Raw genomic sequence first — 20567 nt, 5'->3', positions numbered from 1 at the left:
CGGCGCCAACCCTTTCCCGGGTCATTGCCCCTCCCCTTTTCCGGGCCTTCAAGCCCCTCGCACGCCGCCTCGGGACCGCGCTCGCTCGTGCGCGCCCCCGTCGGCCCGCCAGCCAGTCCGTCAGTCAGTCCCGTCAGTCGGTCGGAGCTCTCCGCGCGCGCTCGGACGCCCGACGACGCGGGAGCCGCACGCGCGCGGGAGCAGGCGAGAGCCGAGCTCCGGGGCTTGCTCAGCCAGGGTGTGTGGCAGAGGGCCCTGCCGACCCGGCGTCCTCGGTTCCCGGCCGGGAGACCATCAGGTCCTCGGAATCTGCAGCTCGAGAGCAGCGGCGCCGCGGCGGTGAGGAGACCCGGCGGGGTGGGGTGAGGGGGGCGGTCATGGCGGGGCTGGGAGGTGGGGGGGGTCCGGCGCCCGGAGGCCACGTCGGACACTCGCGGGAGGGCCGCGATGGTGGGAGAGGGAGAGAGATGCGGAATCGAACTCGGGGACCCGGGCTCCGACTCCGGGGCGCGCGGGGGCGGCGCGCGTCGTTCTCCGCGGGACCCTCGGCCGGCCCGGGGCGGCGGGGAGTCGCTGCCTCCTCGAGGCCGTTGCCACGTTTCCACGGCGCCTCCCGTCCCGCCCCCAGGGTGGGCTCGGCAGCGGGCTCCGTCCCACTCCGTGCCAGCCCTTCCCTCGCGGCGTGTCGGGGCGGGGGAGTAGCTGGGTCCCGGGACCTGAGATGCTGCCTGAAGGGTCGTGCCACTGGAGAAGCCTTGGGTCTCGAACCCAGGACCGCCGAGGAGTGCGCCTCCACCCCCGGATGCAGCCGATCTTAGGCGTGCGTGCGAGCGAGCGAGACGACAGCTGGGAGTTGGGCTCCAGCTGTTCAGGGGCCTCCCCAACCCCCCACTCCCGACCCCCCAACCTGGGGCCGACCAGGATTGCAGAAGTTGGCCTCGGCTTTTGCAGACTTATTCTACTCCCAAGACCCGGGGTGGGGATGTGCGCTGCATCCTCACCTAGAGCCCTGAAACCCCAGCCTGGCCTCAGGTTTGAATGGCCTCAGAAAGTCCCGACTCTCGGACCCTGGGAAGTTCTAAGCTCCCCCAGGTCAGGATCCGGCATTGGAACGCTGCCCCGGACTGCTCAAGGACTCTTCACTCCCCCCCCCTCCCACGGGCTAGTGTTCCCACTCCCCCGCCCCCAACCATGGGAACATTTATCAGGAGAGAAATTCTTGTTTAATAGGAACGGTAGAGAGAAAACTACAAAGTTACCAACTCCTCTCTGCAAGGCCCGGGAACTAAGGAACAAAGTAGAACTTGAGGAGCAGCTTTGGGCGGTGACTGTGTCCCAGAATGACGTCACCAAGTAATATTTAAAATGGGAGCTTTTTTTAAGGGGCTACTTAAGATGCCCTAGGTCTTTATTGGCTTTTTCTTTCTTTTTTTAAACCTTTTGGTACTCCTAGAATACTGGTACTGGGGGCAAAGGGGAGGGAGTGTAATTTCTCAGCTGTTCCAGTCATCATTCCTTCAAACAGAAAAATAAAGTCCATATGACTCATCTTGTGTTACAACCAAAAACAGCCACTAAGTGGTTCTTTCCTTCCTTTCTTGATTTTTCTTTTTGATATGAAACCACAAACAAAAGCAAATGCCCAAATTCTGATTGATATGTGTAGCACATAGTCAACATACTTCATGAATAAAGAGAATGACATAGTCGAGGAGTGTGTAAGTTTCTTTACTGTGGTTCCCTGTGTTCTTTAGTGAGGTGGTGGTTAGTGTGGTTCCATCAGCAAATTTCTTCCTAAATTGTACTAAATACCAGTGGGTTTTCTTTTCCATCATACCGTGGTGAGAGTGTAAATATAGTTTTATAAAGTGGAATTAGCTTGGCTTTTTCAGTAGGAGATTGTACAACAGTTATAGTGGACTAAAGTTGTGTGTGTGCCCACACACTGTTGTGTGCAGACCTGCTCTCAGTTCCTGGTAGTTTAGCAGTAGAAAGTGAATTTGGCATAGGATTCCAGAAGAAAAGGCTTGGGTGTCTTCCCGTCCAGCATCAGTGTGGCTGCCAACACACCTCTCAGATAACTATATAGAATTTATTTCACAGTGAGGTCCCTTGTTTGAGTGTGCATACAGAATTAAGAAATCACATCATAGAGACTTAAGGAACAATGTGAGAAAAGAAAGCTAACAGAATTGGCCTTAACTTCTTGAATGTGTAGGAACACAGGCTTGCTAAGATAATTGATCTTTATACTAAACTTAGCCAGGGCTGTATGCCTTTAATAATTGGCTCACAAAAAGGTGATGTTGCTTAGTGGATGCTGCATCTGAATAACTCCAAGTTACTTGGAGCCAGCCAAATGAATGAGCTCATCCAGCAAAGACAGAATATATATCAAAACAATCCCAGGATAACTTTTGTTGCCTTTATGGGTTAATCAATGATAAATCATCAGATCTGCCATTTTAATATTCCTTCTTTGAGGCAATTCCAAAGTCTAACTGAATATCTGATTATTTCTTTTAGATTTTTCTGTTTGTGATCTTGGAGTTATACTCTTTTAATATATGTTGATAATCACGAGTTTTTGTCTTTTAGGGAATTGTAGCTGTTTCTCAAAGAGTATCTATGGAAACTCAGTATTAAATTTTTTTATATTTAACTGCTCTATTGAGATACAATTCACATACCATATAATTCACCTATTTAAAATACACAGTTTAGTATACTCACAGTTTTGCAACTACTACAATACTCAGTTTTAAAGCTAGCACCAGCAGCTCAGGTCTGTAATCCTGAATCTCAAGAGGTCTGAGGATAGTGTTTCAAAGCTAGCTGGAGCAGGAAAGTCTGCAAGACTGCTCTTCAATAAACTCCTCAGAAGTAGCACAGTGGCTCAAGTGGTAGAGCACTAGTCTTGAGCAAAAGAGGCTCATAGACATTGTCCAGGCCCTGAGTTCAAGTCCTGTGACTGCCAAAAAAAAAAAAAAGCAATACTCAGTTTTATAACGTTTTTATTGTCCCAGGATATATTCTTAAACTTGTGAGTATCACTCTTCCATTCACTTCTTTCCTTGCCACTACTATGTTTTCTATCTACATAGACCTACCTATTCTGAACATTGCATGTAAATAGAATCATGTAATATGTGGGGGGTTTTTGTGCCTAGCTCTGGCCTGTAACATAGGGTCTTTTAAGTGTTCCTCCTACTTCATTCTTTTTTTTTGCGGGGGTGCAGGGGGCAGTCCTGGGCTTGACCTCAGGGCCTGAACACTGTTCTTGGGCTTTCCTCAAAGCTAGAGCTCTGAGGCACAGCACCATTTCCTGCCTTTCCTATGTATGTGGTACAAAAGAATCAAACCCGGGTATTCCTGCATGCTAGGCAATCACTCTATCACTAGGCCAAACTCCCAGCCCCTTCATTCCTTTTATTTTTTTTTATTTTTTATTTTTTGCCAGTCCTGGGCTTGAGCTCAGGGCCTGAGCACTGTCCTTGGACTTTCTCAAGGCTACAGCTCTACCACTTGAGCCTCAGCACCACCTTCTGGCTTTTTTTTCTATGTATGTGGTACCGAGGAATTGAACCCGGGTCTTCATGCATGCTAGGCAAGCACTTTAACCACTAGGCCAAACTCCCGGCCCCCCTTCATTCCTTTTATTTACCAAATAATATTCCACTGTATTGTGTTATCACACTATATTTGTCCAGTCATTAGTTGATGCACATTTAGGTTATTCTGACTCTGGCTGTTTGGAATAATGCTGTTAGGACCATTTCTCTTCAAATTTTCTGGGTAGGCATTTTTCTTAGGCATAGAGGTAAGATGTCGAATGACTGAAGAATATGGTAACTTCCAAAGTGACTCTACAAAACATCTTTTTGTGTGGTTGCTCAAATCATTTTAAAGTTTAATTATTGTATCTAAATATTGAAATGTATAGTAAAGCCTGTATATCATTATGGTTCTTGTGTGGTATCTTTTAATGTTATTTCAGTCAGAAGCAACAATTTAAAGTACTCCATGTTCACAAAGATAAGTGCAATGATTCTCAGGCAGTATTTTATAATAAGTCTTTGTGGCCTAAATATGATGATTGTTCCCAACTCCAGATATGAGCCTGTGAAGCACAAGATAAAACTGGAAGGAGGAGAAGAATCTGTAAGGAGGGCTGCTGTTTTGCAGAACTTCATCTTCTAGCTTTTATACTTTGTTTTTTTAAAGAAAACATGTTTTATCTTTGCAGGGAAAATGAAGAATGAAATTGCTGCCGTTGTCTTCTTTTTCACAAGACTGGTTCGAAAACATGACAAGTTGAAAAAAGAGGCAGTTGAGATGTTTGCTGAGAAATTGACTCTGATACTTCAAGAGAAATACAAAAATCACTGGTATCCAGAAAAACCATCGAAAGGACAGGCCTACAGGTAAAGAATTACATTGGAAGCTGGGTGTGGTGACTCTCGCCTGTAATCCTAGCTACTCAGGAGGCTGAGATCTGAGGATCAAGGTTCAAAGCTAGCCCGGGCACAAAACAACCTGAGACTCTTATCTCCAGTTAACCCCTAGAAAAAAGAATTACATTGGACTAAGTGACAAGATAGTTCAAATTTGGAATGGATTTGAGGCTACAGAAATGAAGGCTGTTTAGACCATGCCAATCACAATTTTATCTGCAAAATACAGGGTGGCTGTATGTTTTCTTCTTATTCATTTTTATTTTTATTTTTTATTTTTTTTGCCAGTCCTGGGCTTGAGCTCAGGGCCTGAGCACTGTCCTTGGACTTTCTCAAGGCTAGAGCTCTACCACTTGAGCCTCAGCACCACTTCCGGCTTTTTTTTTTTTCTATGTATGTGGTACTGAGGAATCGAACCCGGGTCTTCATGCATGCTAGGCAAGCACTTTAACCACTAGGCCAAACTCCCGGCCTTCTTATTCATTTTTAAATGTCGGTATTTGGCCCAGCCTAGTGGCTCCTGCCTATAATCTTAGTTACTCTGGATCTGAGGATCATAGTTCAAAGCCAACCAGGGCAGAAAAATCCCTGAGATTCTCATCTCCAGTTAATCACTAGAAAACCAGAAGTGGAGTTGTGGCTCACAGTGGTAGAACACTAGGCTTGAGCAAAAAGAGAGCTCAGGAACAGTGCCAGGTCCTGGGCAAATAAATAAATTACAGGTATTTGTCAATGGAGCCCTGCTACTTAGTCTTGGGAGGCCATGCCATAGGCTCATAGGAGCTGGTTGTAGTCCGGCTCCTGAATGAGTACACTACTACACCGCAAGTGCTTTGAGCTTTTCACAGTTCTTAAAGACTCCTCATCAACCATAAATGGCTATATAAGGGTTTGAGGAAATAATTCTTGTATATAAAAGGAGATTCCATATTACATGCTATCTTGTTAGTTTGATTTGGGCCAGTCCTGAGTCTTGAACTCAGACCTAGTCATTGTCCTTGAGCTTTTGTGCTCAAGGCTAGAACTCTACCACTTTGAGCCATAGCATCATTTCTGGCTTTTGGTAGTTAATTGGAGATAAGTCTCATGGATTTTCCTAACCAGGCTGCCTTGAACTCAGGGCTTGGGTACTGTCATTGAGCTTTTTTGCAGAAGGCTAGAGCTCTAGCACTTGAGCACAGCTCCACTTCCTATTTTTTCGTGCTTAATTGGAGACAAGAGATTGAAGTGTTTCTGCTTAGGCTAACTTAAACCCATGATCCTCAGATCCCAGCGTCCTAAATAACTAGGATTATGGTGTGAGCCACTGGTGCCTGGCTAGTTTTGGAATTTGAGCTCAAGTCTACCTCCAAATTCTTTTTCTTTCTCTTTTTTTTTTTTTTGACCAATCCTGGGGCTTGAACCCAGGCCTAGGCACTGTTCTTGGACAGTTATTGTTCAAGGCTAGTGCTCTGCCACTTGAGCCACAACACCATTTCCGGCTTTTTCTGAGTATGTGGTACTGTAGAATCCAAAGGGCTTTGTGCATGCTAAGCAAACCACTAGGCTACTCTCCCTGCTCCTAACTCCAAATTCTTATAAGCTTTCTATACATCATTGTTTTGGCACTAAGAAGGTAGATAATTCTTATTTGGAGCTGTCTTTTGTACTCTGTTTTATAAGTTACATTACAGCTTGAAGTAAACCTGCCCTGGCATGCCTAGTCTCTAGTATATATCTCAGTACTTAGAAACTGTAGTTATGAATCTCCTAAAGCTACACGTTGCTGTATTTTCCATTTGTGGATGTAACTGTAAAAACTCAGTATGACATTGAATGCTGGTGACTCATTCCTGCAATACTAGCTGCTCAGGAGGTTGAGATCTGAAGATTGCAGTTTGAAGCCAACTTAGACAAAAAAAAAGTCTGTGAGACTCTTCATCTTCAGTTAGTCATCAAAAAGCCAGAAGTGGAGCTGTAGCTCAAGTAGTAGGGCACCAACCTTGAGAGAAAAAGCTAAGTAAAAGCACGAAGTTCTGAGTTCAAGTCCCAGTATTAGCACATGCACACAAAGGTAAAAATGAAACAGTTGTTCACAACTATAAAAATCCTTTTATTAGCCGGGCGAGGTGACTCATGCCTGTAATCCTAGCTACTCTGGAGGCTGAGCTCTGAGGATCAAGGTTCAAAGCTAGCCCAGGCACAAAAGGACCCGAGACTCTTATCTCCAGTTAACCTCTAGAAAAAATAGGAAGTGGGGCTTGGCTCAAGGGTAGGGCAGTAGCCTTGAGCTGAAGAGCTCAGAGACAGTTCCCAGGCCAGAGTTCAAGCCTCATGACCACCACCCCCCCAACACACAAACCCTTTTATTTGTGCATATTGTTGTCCCTCAAGTTTTCTTCACAGATGAATGACCAGTACCTTGTTGTAAAAAGAACTTCCTGACTAGGAGTTTGGCCTAGTGGTACAGTGCTTGTCTAGCATGCACAAGGACCCGGGTTCAATTCCCTGGTACTACATACATAGAAAAAAGTCAGAAGTGGTGCTGAGGCTCAAGTGGTAGAGCTCTAACCTTGAGAAAGTCAAGGACAGGGCTCAGGGCCTGAACTCAAGCCCAGGACTGACCAAAAAAAAAAAAAAAAGGACTTTTTCTCTCACTAAGCTACTGCTAGTATAAGACTATTTGACAAGTGTAGGAGGAAGATGAGAAGCAAATGTTTGTCATTTGCTTAAAACTATAGGAGCTTTACATTTCTACTGACAAGTTAAGAATCAAGGTAATTGCTGTATTTTCTTCATTTTTATCCAAGGAGAGGTTTTAGTAGGAGAATGACTTGAATTAAAGTAGAAATGTAGATGTTAATGTAAGCATGACTCATTTTTCATTTTCTCATTTGATTTTTTTTTCCGTACATCTTTGTATCTAATAGAACAGCTTTTTGTGAGTTAGAGCTATTGAGGCTTTTTACTGTGATCTATTTGACATTGGGTGAAGTATTTGGAAGTGCTAAGCTACTGTTACTGAAAAAAGGAGGCTCAGTCAAGTTAAATATTTCAAGGTCAGTCCGTGTACAATTTCATTTCCATTAACTAAAAACTTGAAAAGGTAGTCAAACAATATTGGCATATGATCAGAAGAATCACTATACAACTTTGGAGTAAAATCTGTAGGCTTTGCAGTAGAAATAAAAATAATAATATAGGATTGAGGGTCCCTTGATGGTTGAGGCATTCTTTTTCATCTGAAACATTTATAAATTTAAATTGTTTCCCTTCGGTACATGCAAATATTTCTGGGGGATGGTTTGGTAATATAACATCAGTGAAAATATTTTTACCTTTTTAACATGAAGTCTCTTACAGTAAAATTCTAGAAACAATCAGATAAGGAAATATGTATGAATATGGATGTTTCTTATTCTTTATAATTACAAAAACTTGGAAAGAACTCTCAACGTTAAATAAATGATAGACTATATTTGTGCAAATTTTAAAATCTTGTTTTTGAAGAGTAAGTAGATAATGTATAAGTAGTCACTGTGTGGAGTGAAAAATAGCACTATACATATATATATATGGTAAAACAGAGCCTAAGTATATTCACACATAACTTTTAAGTTTAGAATCAGCATCACTCATCACTCCTGTGGAGAATATGTTTAAAAGATATATTTAAGATATATGCTTAGCTGGGTGCAGTGGCTCAAGCCTGTAATCCTAGCTACTCAGGAGGCTGAGATCTGAGGATTATGGTTCAAAACCAGCCCAGGCACTAAAAAGTCTGTGAGACTCATCTCCAGTTAACGGCCAGAAAACTGGAAGTGGCACTGTGGCTCAAGGCGTAGGGTGGTAACCTTGAGCTGAAGAGCTCAGGGACAACATCCAGGCCTAGAGTTGAAGTCCTACAACTGACAAAAAAAAAATGAACTCCAGTACTGAGCTCTGTCCTTTAGCTTTTCTTCAAAGATAACACTCCACCACTTGAGCCACAGCTCTGCTTTCATCTTTTTGCTGGTTATTTGGAAGTAAGAGTCTCTTTCTTGCTCAGAATGGCTTCACATCATGATCTTGAGATCTTATCCTCATAAGAAACTAGGACGCCCAGCTTACTCTCCATGACTCTCTAAGGCTCTGTACCATGGGATGATCTTATTAACAAAACTAAAAAGAGTCATACCATTAAGCATTTTTTTCACTCAGAATTTGCTATTTTTAATAATTGCTGTTAAGACAGGTATAGGTGGACAGAAAATATTGTGAAGTTTTTTTTCTTTTCATCTATTTTTTATTGTAATTAATAGAAGGGTTACATTATATTCACCAGATAGAAGGTGCATTACTTCACAAACATTGATACCCTTTCTCATGTCTTGGTCCCCATTTCTCTCTCCCTACCCCTGGCCCTCATCTTGTTTTCCCCCCTTCCCTATCCGATTTCCCATAACCAAATACACATATATACAATATATCAGATAACAAGGTTAAATACTGTAACAATATGAGATAACCAAGGGACAGCAAAAGAGATGAGAGATAATGTAGTGCATTAAGGACAGCAATCAGTTTTTTTTTTTTTTTTTTTTTTTTTTTGCCAGTCCTGGGCTTGAGCTCAGGGCCTGAGCACTGCCCTTGGACTTTCTCAAGGCTAGAGCTCTACCACTTGAGCCTCAGCACCACTTCTGGCTTTTTGCTATGTATGTAGGGTACCGAGGAATCGAACCCAGGTCTTCATGCATGCTAGGCAAGCACTTTAACCACTAGGCCAAACTCCCGGCCCCCAGCAATCACTCTTTATATGGCTTTTGTTTCTATGTCCTGGAGGTCCTTTCATTTAACATCATACTATATGGCCTTATGTATCTAGGTTTTGCTACTGTGAAGTTTTTGTTTTTGTGCTAGGGATTCAACTGAGGGCCTCACACATGTCGCATTTTTTCACTCAGAATTTGCTATTGTTAATAATGCTATTAAGATAGGTATAGGTGGACAGAGAATATTGTGAAGTTTTTGTTTTTGTGCTAGGGATTCAACCGAGGGCCTCACACATGTCAGGTAAGTGTTTTACTTCTGAGCTATACCCTAACCCTGGGTATAGTCAGATAGTCAAATCACATGAACTTCCGAGTCTGGTGGCCTGGACGTAGTGGGTGATATTGAACACATTACTTAAATTTTGCCTTTTTTTTTTTTCTTACAGTGAATGTAGTGTATCTAACTCAAAGGATGGCTGTGGGAAATAAGGGTTTAATACAAGCAAAGCACTTATAAAATGGTGACCTAGCTGCTGCAGACTTCCTGCCATCATGGTTAATGTTCCAAAAACCTGCCAGACTTTCTGTAAGAAGTGTGGCAAGCACCAGCTTCACAAAGTAACACAATACCAGAATGGCAAGGATTCTCCTTATGCCCAGGGAAAGTGTCCTTATGACAGAAAACAGAGTGGCTATGGCAGTCAGACTAAGCCAATTTTCTGGAAAAAAGCTAAGACTACAAAGAAGATTGTACTGCAACTTGAATGTGTTGAGCCCAACTGTAGATCTAAGAGAACTCTAGCATTTAAGAGATGCAAACCCCCTCTGTGCATCGCCATTACAATATAATAAAACTGAAAAATGAAAAAAAAAGAAATATGAAAAATGAAAAAAAAAAGAAGAGATGCAAACATTTTGAACTGGGTGGAGATAAAAAGAGAAAGGGGCAGGTGATCCAGTTCTAAGTTACAACTTTTATTATGAAGACAGTACCATCCTGATGTCTAAGTTCCATCTTTTTTATGAAGACAGTAAAATCTTGAGGTCAGATTAAAAAAAAAAAAAACCCAAACTGTGGCCTAGTACACATTTGCATTATGTTTTAGAAACATTTATTAGCTGTTAAATAATTAGAACTATTTCAGTTTTTCAGTGAGAACTGGAATCAGTCAACTTAAAAAAAAATAAATAACTGCAGGGCTGGGAGTGTGACCTAGTGGTACAGTGCTTACCTACCATGTATGGAGCCCTGGGTTTGATTCCTTGGTACCACATACACAGAAAAAGCCGAAGTGGTGCTGTGTCTCAAGTGATAGAGCACTAGCCTTGAGGAAAGCCCAAAGACAGTGCTCAGACCCTGATTCAAGCCCAGTACTGGGAAAAGAAAAGAAAAAACAGCCAACTACATAACATATTATTCTATACTTTTCATTTCTGGGGATAAGGAAGTACTCTATCACTAAGCTATATCCTCAGCTGAAATAGTACATTAGTCTTTAAAGAACTGAAGAATTATACTATTTTATAGTTTAGAATTATACTATTTTATAGTGTAATTACTAGTTAACTTATATTGACATACTTGCTTTTTAGCTTCACATTTGAGAAAAAATAAAGCCAGTGATCTGGGTTTCACTTATTTTTTTCTTAACTGTTGAGCTTGGTACAGGTGGCTCACGCCTGTAATCCTTGTTACTCAGGAGGCTGACATCTGAGAATCACCAAGCCAGCTCAGGCAGGAAAGTCCATGAGATTCTTATCTACAATTAAACACCACATAACGGGAAGGTGGTGCTGTGGCTCAAAGTGGTAGTTTTGAGCTGAAGAGCTCAGAGACTGCACCCAGGTCCAACATTAAAATGTCAAAAATGAACCTTAGAAATTGCGGGGTGGGGGGACTGGGATATAATAGAAAGAAATGTATTCTTTACCTGACTTACATAATTCTGACAGAATTTTTCCCTCTTACAAAACTGGAGTTTGAAATCAAGGCCCTAGTCAAATGTTGTATCACTTCAACCACATTCCTAGCCCTGAGTAGCTGTTTAGTTTAAGAAAAGAAAGCCTTTGCTGGGCATCGGGGGCTCACATTTGTAATTCTAGCTACTCAGGTGGTTGAGATCTGAGGATCACAGTTCAAAGCCAGCCACACAGATATATAAGCACATGATATAGTTGTTTCTTTGTACTTGACTGATTCTGTGCTTTTAGAACAATTATGGATGAGACATAGGATTTCCTCTTAACACTTTATTATCTAGGATCTAGAAAAAAGTTAATGACATTAAACTCTGCAAAAATAATCCCCAAATTACCAGTTAAAGTCTTTTGATTAATACAGATTTGTTACAAAGGAACAACCCACAAAAACCAGAACTTTTGGAATTTTAATTTCATAAAGCTTTTTAATCTCCACACTCATTTAATATGTATATGCATACAGTCAAGTAGGCTTTGAGTAATAAGTAAATTGAGGTGGAACCAGTTCCAGTGATTGCTCTGGTTTTATACAGGTACATGAAACAGACTGAATGGTCTTGATACTGCCCTTTACCTATTCATATTTACTCTTGTCTTAGGATAAATATGCTTCCATGTTCTCCATCAAGATATTTTATTATGATTACTCACTTTCACAAATAATGATGTTTGTGAGGTAGATTTAAGCAAAGCCATAATTTAACTGTACTTTGTTGCAGATGCATTCGTGTCAATAAGTTTCAGAGAGTTGATCCTGATGTCTTGAAAGCCTGTGAGAACAGCTGTATCTTGTACAGTGATCTGGGCTTGCCTAAAGAGCTCACACTATGGGTGGACCCATGTGAAGTGTGTTGTCGGTGAGTTTGCAACTTTGGCAGCTGATTTTGCCAAATATTCTTGTATTTTGGTCTTCCTATGTATCTTTACAGCCTGGAGTGGTGTTTTGGCTTTTACAAAAAATATGTGAAATAATCTTCTTGAGGTGATGGTAAAGAAATAGCCAGTTATATTCCTGTTTGATACCCAGAGAAACTCAGAAACTGAGCTAAGTTCTCCTAGAGTATTGCCAAGAACTTTATTCTAGAACCAGAAGTAGAACATTGAAATCCAGACTCCTCTAAATCATTTACTTTAATGGTGGTAAACTTTCCCTTCATCAAGTTAATTCCAGATAATATTTAGTATCTTTAGTCTCTCCCCTATTTTGGTTTCCAAGTAGCTGAGTGAAATTTACTAATCTCACAGAATTCTATAAGAGTGATAGGATCACTCTTTTATAATGAAATCTATCTATCCTATGAAATCTGTTTCATCTGCATTATTAACATTGCAGACTAGGAACCCTTAAGTTGTAAGGTTTTCAGAATGAAAATCTCTATTAAGTAGTTCAAAGTATAATAAAGAATAAAAAAGAGTAAGCAATTTTGTAAAATAATCTTAATTATACTAGGAATTGTACCAAGTATGATAGTTGATAGGAGAAAGTCGATGGCTATGTTAAGGATCAATAAAGACTACTGAAAAGCTGAACTGGGAGGTAAAAAATAAAATTGAGCAAGTGACATTTCTAGGAAGGAGTAGAATGAACCAAAAGGCATGAACCTCCTATAACTTTCTTTTTTTTGGTCATGGGGCTTGAACTCTGGGCCTAGGCGCTGTCCCTGAATTCAGCTCTAGGCTACCACTCTACCAGTTGAGCCACAGTGCCACTTCAGGTATTTTAGTGGTTAATTTGGGATGAGAGCCTCATGGTACCTGGCTTTGAACTGTGATCCTTAGATCTCAGACTTTTGAGTAGCTAGGATTGAAGGCACTAGCACCCAGCTCAAAAGGATTTTTTTTTTTCCAGTGCCAGGGTTTGAACTCAGGGCCTGAGCACTGTCCTTGGGCTTTCTCAAAGCTAGAGCTCTACCACTTGAACCACAGCACTACTTCTGACCTTTTCTATGTATGTGGTGCCAAGGACTTGAATCAAGGTCTTTGTGCATGCTAGGCAAGCATTCTTACCACTGGGCCACATTCACAGCCCTCCTATAACAATTTTCTATTGCTATACCTTTAGGGTATTTCTCCTTTGTTTTGAGGTATAATTAACTCACTTCTTTTCTACTAAGGAAAACCTACTTTTTAATGCAAATCCAACCTTTTGCTCTAGAGATGGTCATATCCTTTAAAAACTTAAGTAGTGGGGGCCAGGAGTTTGGCCTAGTGGTAGAGTGCCTGCCTAGCATGCACAAAGACCCAGGTTCGATTCCTCTGTACCACATACATAGATAAGGGCTGGAAATGGTGCTGTGGCTCAAGTGGCAGAGCTCTAGCCTTGAGAAAAGCCCAAGGACAGTGCTCAGGCCCTGAGCTCAAACCCAGGACTGGCAAAGAAACAAAAACTTCAGCAGTGAAGGTGTAAGTGAAAATATGTAATGTTAAAAATACATAGTATTAAGCCAGGTGCTGGTGCTACTCAAGAGTCTGAGATTTGAGGATCTTGGTTCAAAGCCAGCCTGGGCACTAAAGTCCATGAGAGTCTTATCTCTAGTTAACCACCAGAAAACTGGAAATGGAACTATGGTTCAAGTGGTAGTGCTAGCCTTGAGCTGAGACAATGCCCAGGCCAAGAGTTCAAGCCCTACTACTGACCAAAAAAAAAAAAAAACAGTATTTTTCCCCTAAATTTTACCAAGAATACCTCTAAAGAAGACTACCTATTTTGCCAGCATTGTTTTAAACTTATTGTTTTGGAAACTCAGATGTAAAAGTCACAAGTTTATAGAAGTGGCAATTGTTCCACACTTTCTTTTTCCAATAGAAAAATGAAAATAAGCAACTCAGGTCTGTTCAGATCAAACAGCTTTAGATTATGGGGACTTACTTTAATCTGTGCTGTTGAACACTGGCAGAAAACCTTCATTTATAAGAAGTAACTCACAAAGCTAGTGTATTAAATTGCTCACCTTTTTATTTGAGTCCAGTTGCAGGACTGGAACTAGAACTCAGGGCCTAGGCACTATCTCTGAGACTTTTATTTTAGGCTTCCATTCTACCCCTTCAACCACAGCTCTCTACCCAGTTTTCTTGGTAGTTGAGTCCCAAGGAGTCTCTGGCCCTTGGTGGCTTTGAACCTTTATTCTTAGATCTCAAAGTAGCTAGTATTGCATATATAAGCCACCAGTGCCCATCACAGTTTACTTTTTTAATCTTTTTTTGTCAGTTATGGGACTTGAACCCAGGGCCTCGGCACAGTTCCTAAGCTTTTCTGCTCAAAGCTAGCACTGTACAACTTTGAGCCACAGCTCTACTTCCTACCTTTTTAAAAAAATTTTAAGTAGTACACAAGGGGTTTTCAATTCAATATATCAGTTTATAAGTTCAATACAGCCATGCCTGGTGGCTTACTCCAGCAATCCTAATTATTCAGAAGGCTGAGATCTGAGGATCATGGTTCAAAGTCAGCCCGGGCACTAAAAGGCCTATGTGACTCATATCCACTTAATCACTGAAGTGGCACTGTGGCTCAAGGGGCAGCACCGAAGCCCAGTTCAAGTCCCATAACTGACAAAAAAAAAAAGTTCAGTGCATCTGGATCAGTGTTACCCCTTCCATCATTCCTGGTTGACTTTTATTTAACACATATTCTTTAAGTTGTATTGCATTTCAATCCATAAAATAATTAGAAACAGCATTTGAAAGAGGGCTGCTCGGAGGGTAGAAGTATTACTCAGTGGCAGAGGTCTTCCCTAGAATGCACAAAAGTCAGAGATACAAAACAAAAATAAACTTTTTTTTAATGTCAGAGAGACAAGAGAAAAGTTAAAGTGGACCCGATTATATTATTACACAAATAGATAACATGAGGATGTTAAATTATAGGGGAAAAAATTTATATCCATGTTTAAGAAGTCCAATTATATATGCATTTTGGACATTATTTTAAATGTTTAAAGTAAATCTTAAAAGATAAAAACTTTAGTTATATGAACATTTTATTTAATTGAACATTTCATGTACTTGGTAATGGCCAATAATGAAAAATGAATGTGCTTCCATGTTGGTACTTTAAGTAACTGCATGAACCTAACCCCTTTTTTTTGCGAGCGGGGGCGGGCACTCCTAGGGCTTAAAGATAGGGCCTGAAAACTATCCCTGAGCTTTCTCAACACTTAAGCCACATCACCACTTCCAGCTTTTTCTATGTATGTGGTACAGAGGAATTGAACCCAAGGTTTTGTGCATGTTAGATAAGCACTCTACCACTAGGCCACACTCCTAGCCTTTGTAGTCTTTTTTTATAAGGAGCATTATTGGTTTGTTTAGTCTTTATGTTTTAGCAGTACATAATGAAAAAGGGAAAAAAAGTTATCCATTGTTGATTCTTTAACTAAATTTACTTTGTCTTAACATTTATTAGACATTATTTAATAATATTTATTTGTTGAATCTACTTGAATAACATATATTTTCCTTGGTAGTATAAATATTTGGTTTTTAGTGCTGATTGTATGCTAATTTATCTATTTGAAGAATTTATTTTCCTTTTTTGTTGAGTAGCAGTCATGGTTATATATTTTTTTATTAAATAATTTATTAACATTGATTTTTACATCCTATTTCAAATGATGATTAACAAACAAGTATTCACGAAGGGAATCTCTATATACAATCATTGGCACTTAGAGTTTAGAACATAATTAAAATTAAGCTGAGGGTTTATATGTCATAGATACATATTAGTCTATGTAATAAAACATGTCTATAGAGTGGCTATATATTTTGACATTTAATTTTCTTTAAAATAAATTTTCAAAAAATGTTTTGGAATGATAAAAAGGTTTGCTCACTTACTTTTATTTAAAAATTAAGGTAACAAATGAGCAATTATCCCCAAAATTTCTAGGTGGTAAAAGTAGGTCTTAGGGAAATAGCTAGTTAATATATGACTTGAATTTCCAGGTTATATACATTACAGTGGACATTCAGAAACACATTAGAAAACTATTCTATAATGAGGAAGATAGTTGGGTCACCTATATTTGCACTTATGTAGACCAGAAGGATACAATTACAGCCTTATCAACTGACATGGAACTGGTTTAGGATAATGCTCAGAGTCCAATTCTCAGATAGTTCCTTTAACTTGGCGCAGTGACTTGTTTGGGCCTATTTAATTGTGGTTATGGACATTTCTTGTTTTGTTGAAGATTTAAAAAAAACTTATATATACTTAGGTATGGAGAGAAAAACAATGCATTCATTGTTGCCAGTTTTGAAAATGAGGATGAGAACAAGGATGAGATCTCCAAGAAAGTTTCCAGGGCTCTCGATAAGGTGACCTCCGATTATCATTCTGGATCCTCTTCTTCAGATGAAGAAACAAGTAAGGAAGTGGCAGTGAAACCTACTTTGGTGGCTGCAGCTCCAAGTCCTGTGTACCAGGTAACCATGAAATTCCATATATTAGAGAATTTAGCAGATACTTTGGATAGTCCTACTTATGTTGCCCAAAATTCTGATTTAATATGCTAAGTCTCAGTTCTTGCCTTTCTCGCACTAAGAGGAAATTGCCCCTCCGACAGATTGATCTATCCTCTATCTATCGATCTATCTATCTTATCTATCTATATCTATATCTATATATCTATATCTATATCTATATAAATTGTCCTTGAGACTCACTTTATCAAAGATCTGCTTTACTACTCAGTAATTGGGATAAATGTCTTTTTTTTAATGTGCCTCCTTCCATAAAATAAAAAAAGTTATTATGACACATTATTCCTATAATTTAAATTCTTTATTTTATTTAAAAATTGCCGCTCATTTTTTACAGCTTTCAACGCTTTCATTTCTTACCTTTAAGTTTAACAACTTCTTATTCTATCCCTTTTCAATAGTAAAAGAGAAACTTCACTGGCGTTTTTACTCAAGCCAAATCATTCCCATTTGCTTTATGAGTCACATAGTTAACAGGAATGCATTTACAAATCCATTTACTTCATACCTACATACCAGAGAACACTTAGATACACTTTCTTTCCTTTTCCTGGAATTTATTTCAGTAAAAGTTATTTTATATGATTAGAGGCATAGAGGCATGAAAGCCTGTGAGACTTATCTCCAATTAGCCACTATAAAACCAGAAATAGCTCTGTGGCTCAAGGGGTAGGGCAGTAGCCTTGAGCTGAAGAGCTCAGGGACAATGCCTAGGCCCAAAGTTGAAGCCCCACAACTGACAAAAAAAAAAATTCACAAATATAACACTGAAACAAACTAGAAAGTCCAGAATAAATTCACATATGCATGGTTGGTCACTTTCCCTAATATACTGTACACAAAAATGCCAGTACAATTTAGTGGGAAAAGTTGTTGAGAACTCGTGTTGAAATAGTTGGGTAATCTGTATTGAAGAAAAAGATAAACTAAGCCCACGCCTGTAAATCCTAGCTACTCAGGAGGCTGGGCACTAAAGTCCATGAGATTCTTATCTCCAACTAGAGAAAACCAGAAGTGGTGCTGTGGCTCAAGGGGTAGGGCAGTAGCCTTGAGCTGAAGAGCTCATGGACAGTGCCCAGGCCCAGAGTCTAAGCCCCATGACTGACCAAAAAAAAAAAAAGAAAATAGAGCTAACAGCTAAAACATTTGAGGAAGATCATAGGCTTACACGTAAAAAAGTAAAATCTTTTACTCTTTTCAAAGAAATATAGGTAAATATCTATATTTATTGTTCTTTGGAGATAGAATTCATTATATAACCCAGGCTGCACCTTGACCATGCTATATATTCTAGTCTACCTTCACTTGGAATCCTCCTGCTTCAGCCTTAGTACTGGCATGTACTGGCTAGGAAATAACTTGGTTATCTTGATGTATACAAACATTTCCTTTGAGGGCCATAAAAAACACTAAAGAAAAACGGTAGGTAAATCAGACCTTACCAAAATTGGGCATCTTTTTGTTTATCAAAAGAAACCATTAACAGAACAAGCAAGCAAGTCATAGCCTATGACAGAATATTCGGGATGCACTTTCAAAATATGTCCTGCTTTTGCTGGGAAATGGTGGCTCACATCTCTAATCCTAGCTACTCAGGAGGCTGAGATCTCAGGATCATGGGTTGTAGCCAGTCCAGGCAGGAAAGTCTATGAGACTCCTATCTTCAATTAAACACCAAAAAAAGCTGGAAGTAGAGCTGTAGCTCAAGTGATAGAGCACAAGCCTTGAGCACAAAAAGTCAGGGACAGCACCTAGGCCCTTAGTTCAAGCCCCAGGACCAACACACACACATGCACGCACATGCGCGTGCACGCGTCTCAAAGTAGATGGTAAAAGACCACCAGATTAGAAGTGAGCAAAAGTTGTTATGTAAACGGCCCATAAGCACATTAAAAGGAGTTTGACTTCAGGGAAATATAAAGTAAAGCCACAATGAAATACTACTTTTTCCAAATGAAATAGTCTTAATGTAACCAAATATTGGCAGGAATATGAAGGAGCTGGATTTTAAAGACACTTCTAAAGTTAAAATATTTACCAATAAAAATTTAAATGTAGGAAGTGGTGTTATGGCTCAAGTGGTAGAGCACTAGCCTTGAGTTGAAAGAGCTCAGGGACAACACCCAGGCCCAGAGTTCAAGCCCCACAACCAACAAAAAAAAAGAAAAAAAATATATGCCTGTACATATAAAGTGCTTGACCTCACTTATCATCAGGGAAATACAAAGTAAAACCACAATGAAACACTACTTTTTCCAAATTAAATAGTCTTAACCAAATATTGGCAAGAATGTGAAGGAGCTAGATTTTAAAAAACACTTCCAAAGTTGCATATGTATCTGCCCAAATAGGCATCACTTCTACTACTGTTTATCAATAAAAATTAAAATATATGCTTGTATATGTTTTTGTACTTGGACTTATAGATTAATATGTGTGTCTGTATTTTAAGTATAGGTATATATATGAAGACAGCATGCATAGTGTATCTTCAGGTATATTCTGACAGTAATTGGGTAGTTTAGTCTGATAGGAACAAGGACTTCCCCTTCTACTCATTGTGTTTTCCATCACATTAGTAGAATGCTGTATAGAACGTAATAAAACTGGAAGAGCACATTGGAGATCAGGAAATCTGAAACTTACAGGGTGCTGTGTTCTGAGCAGAGGCCTAAAATTTAGGATAAGAAGATTGTGAATAATGTGAACTTGATGTGCCTACCTTACTGATAATCAAAACCTTTTGTTCTCAAACTAAACTGGCTACAACACAGTGAACTGGAAAGTTTTGGTAGAATACCTGGCTTCTGTTCCTGAGGTTTTATTATTGTTCAGTGGGGCATGATTGCTTGTGTTTAAAGTTCACTAAGTGACTCAGTAAGCTTCCATTCATTGTGTTTTGATCTTTTCTGGGTGAAGTCATTTATAAATACATTTGAGTTCGTTCATTTCCTCGTTTGTTCCCAAAAAGCACTGAGTACCTATTATGAATGATATTTTTAACATATTTAGACTTGACCTTAGGAAATTCACTTAGATTTACTCTTAGGAGCATAGGTAAGTGCTTTTGTTTTTAGGTCACTTAGGCTTTACTGGACATATAAATAGTTTTTCCTTTGAATTAACTGTGTTCTTTTCTACAGATTTCAGAGCTTATATTCCCACCTCTTCCAGTGTGGCAGCCTTTACCCAGAAAGAAGCCTGGAATGTACCGAGGGCATGGCCAACAGAATCATTATCCTCCTCCTGTTCCATTTGGTTATCCCAATCCAGGAAGGAAGAATAAATCTTATCGCCCAGTACCTGTGACATGGGTCCCTCCTCCTGGAATGCATTGTGATCGAAATCACTGGATTAATCCTCATATGTTAGCACCTCACTAGCTCCTTTTGATTTTGAAGGTGTAATGTTGAGCAAAAGATAGACTATATCTTATAACACATTACATGTTAAGAGTTCATACTCCTAAGTAGTGAAGTTAGATGGACTAAACCATCAAACTTATTTTTCTAGAAATGTTATTGAATATTCTTTCTTAAAAAGTATATATGCACTTTAGATAAATTGATATAGTTTGAGAAACTTTATTAGTCAAGTGCCTGAATTTTTAATATTGGACTTGAGTATTTATATATTGTGCATCAACTCTGTTGGATACGAAAACACTGTAGAAGTGGACGATCTGTTCTAGCACCTTTGAGCATTTACTTTATGGGAGACTACGTAAGTTATTTATACACAGCAAATCTATTTTATGTCATTGTTTTAGAAGAATTGTGTAAAATCATGTAGTTGCAATAAAAAGTAGTTTGAGGCATGGCAATGTGTGTTTTTTCTTTATGTAAAAAAAGGAAAAAAGCAGGCGTATCTAAGGTATTAGTAAAGAAAAAAAGCATTTCAAAATTTCCCTCAAAAA

General features: G+C 39.7%; 2 protein-coding genes across 2 annotated transcripts; both read left to right on the top strand.

The window, feature by feature from the left end:
* The first annotated feature begins 83 nt into the window (after positions 1 to 83).
* Btg3 (BTG anti-proliferation factor 3) lies at positions 84 to 20468 on the top strand. The gene is made up of 5 exons (XM_090348021.1): positions 84 to 339; positions 4247 to 4424; positions 11884 to 12021; positions 16387 to 16594; positions 19795 to 20468. Exons 2-5 carry the CDS (start codon positions 4252 to 4254, stop codon positions 20032 to 20034), a joined length of 759 nt encoding a protein of 252 aa, XP_090204147.1. The 5' UTR covers positions 84 to 339; positions 4247 to 4251; the 3' UTR covers positions 20035 to 20468.
* Positions 9336 to 10666, top strand: LOC150069570 (large ribosomal subunit protein eL42-like). The gene is made up of 2 exons (XM_090333273.1): positions 9336 to 10011; positions 10089 to 10666. The coding sequence occupies exons 1-2, from the start codon at positions 9737 to 9739 to the stop codon at positions 10147 to 10149; spliced, it is 336 nt and encodes a 111-aa protein (XP_090189399.1). The 5' UTR covers positions 9336 to 9736; the 3' UTR covers positions 10150 to 10666.
* Positions 20469 to 20567: the final 99 nt, after the last annotated feature.

This window comes from Megascapheus bottae, chromosome 1, assembly GCF_031878675.1.
Source record: "Megascapheus bottae isolate mThoBot1 chromosome 1, mThoBot2.hap1, whole genome shotgun sequence".
In the NCBI taxonomy this organism is placed as follows: domain Eukaryota; kingdom Metazoa; phylum Chordata; class Mammalia; order Rodentia; family Geomyidae; genus Megascapheus; species Megascapheus bottae.
Note: the sequence above shows the minus strand (reverse complement) of the source record. Positions and strands in the feature narration are given on the sequence as shown.

What these genes read in the sequence shown, in the direction of transcription:
- Btg3 (XM_090348021.1), top strand. Translation starts at nt 4,252, where the DNA reads ATGAAGAATGAAATTGCTGCCGTTGTCTTCTTTTTCACAAGACTGGTT. An exon ending in TCGAAAGGACAGGCCTACAG is followed by an intron (nt 4,425 to 11,883) that starts GTAAAGAATTAC and finishes ACTTTGTTGCAG; the next exon opens with ATGCATTCGTGTCAATAAGT. An exon ending in CCATGTGAAGTGTGTTGTCG is followed by an intron (nt 12,022 to 16,386) that starts GTGAGTTTGCAA and finishes ATATATACTTAG; the next exon opens with GTATGGAGAGAAAAACAATG.
- LOC150069570 (XM_090333273.1), top strand. Translation starts at nt 9,737, where the DNA reads ATGGTTAATGTTCCAAAAACCTGCCAGACTTTCTGTAAGAAGTGTGGC. An exon ending in AAGAGATGCAAACCCCCTCT is followed by an intron (nt 10,012 to 10,088) that starts GTGCATCGCCAT and finishes AAAAAAGAAGAG; the next exon opens with ATGCAAACATTTTGAACTGG.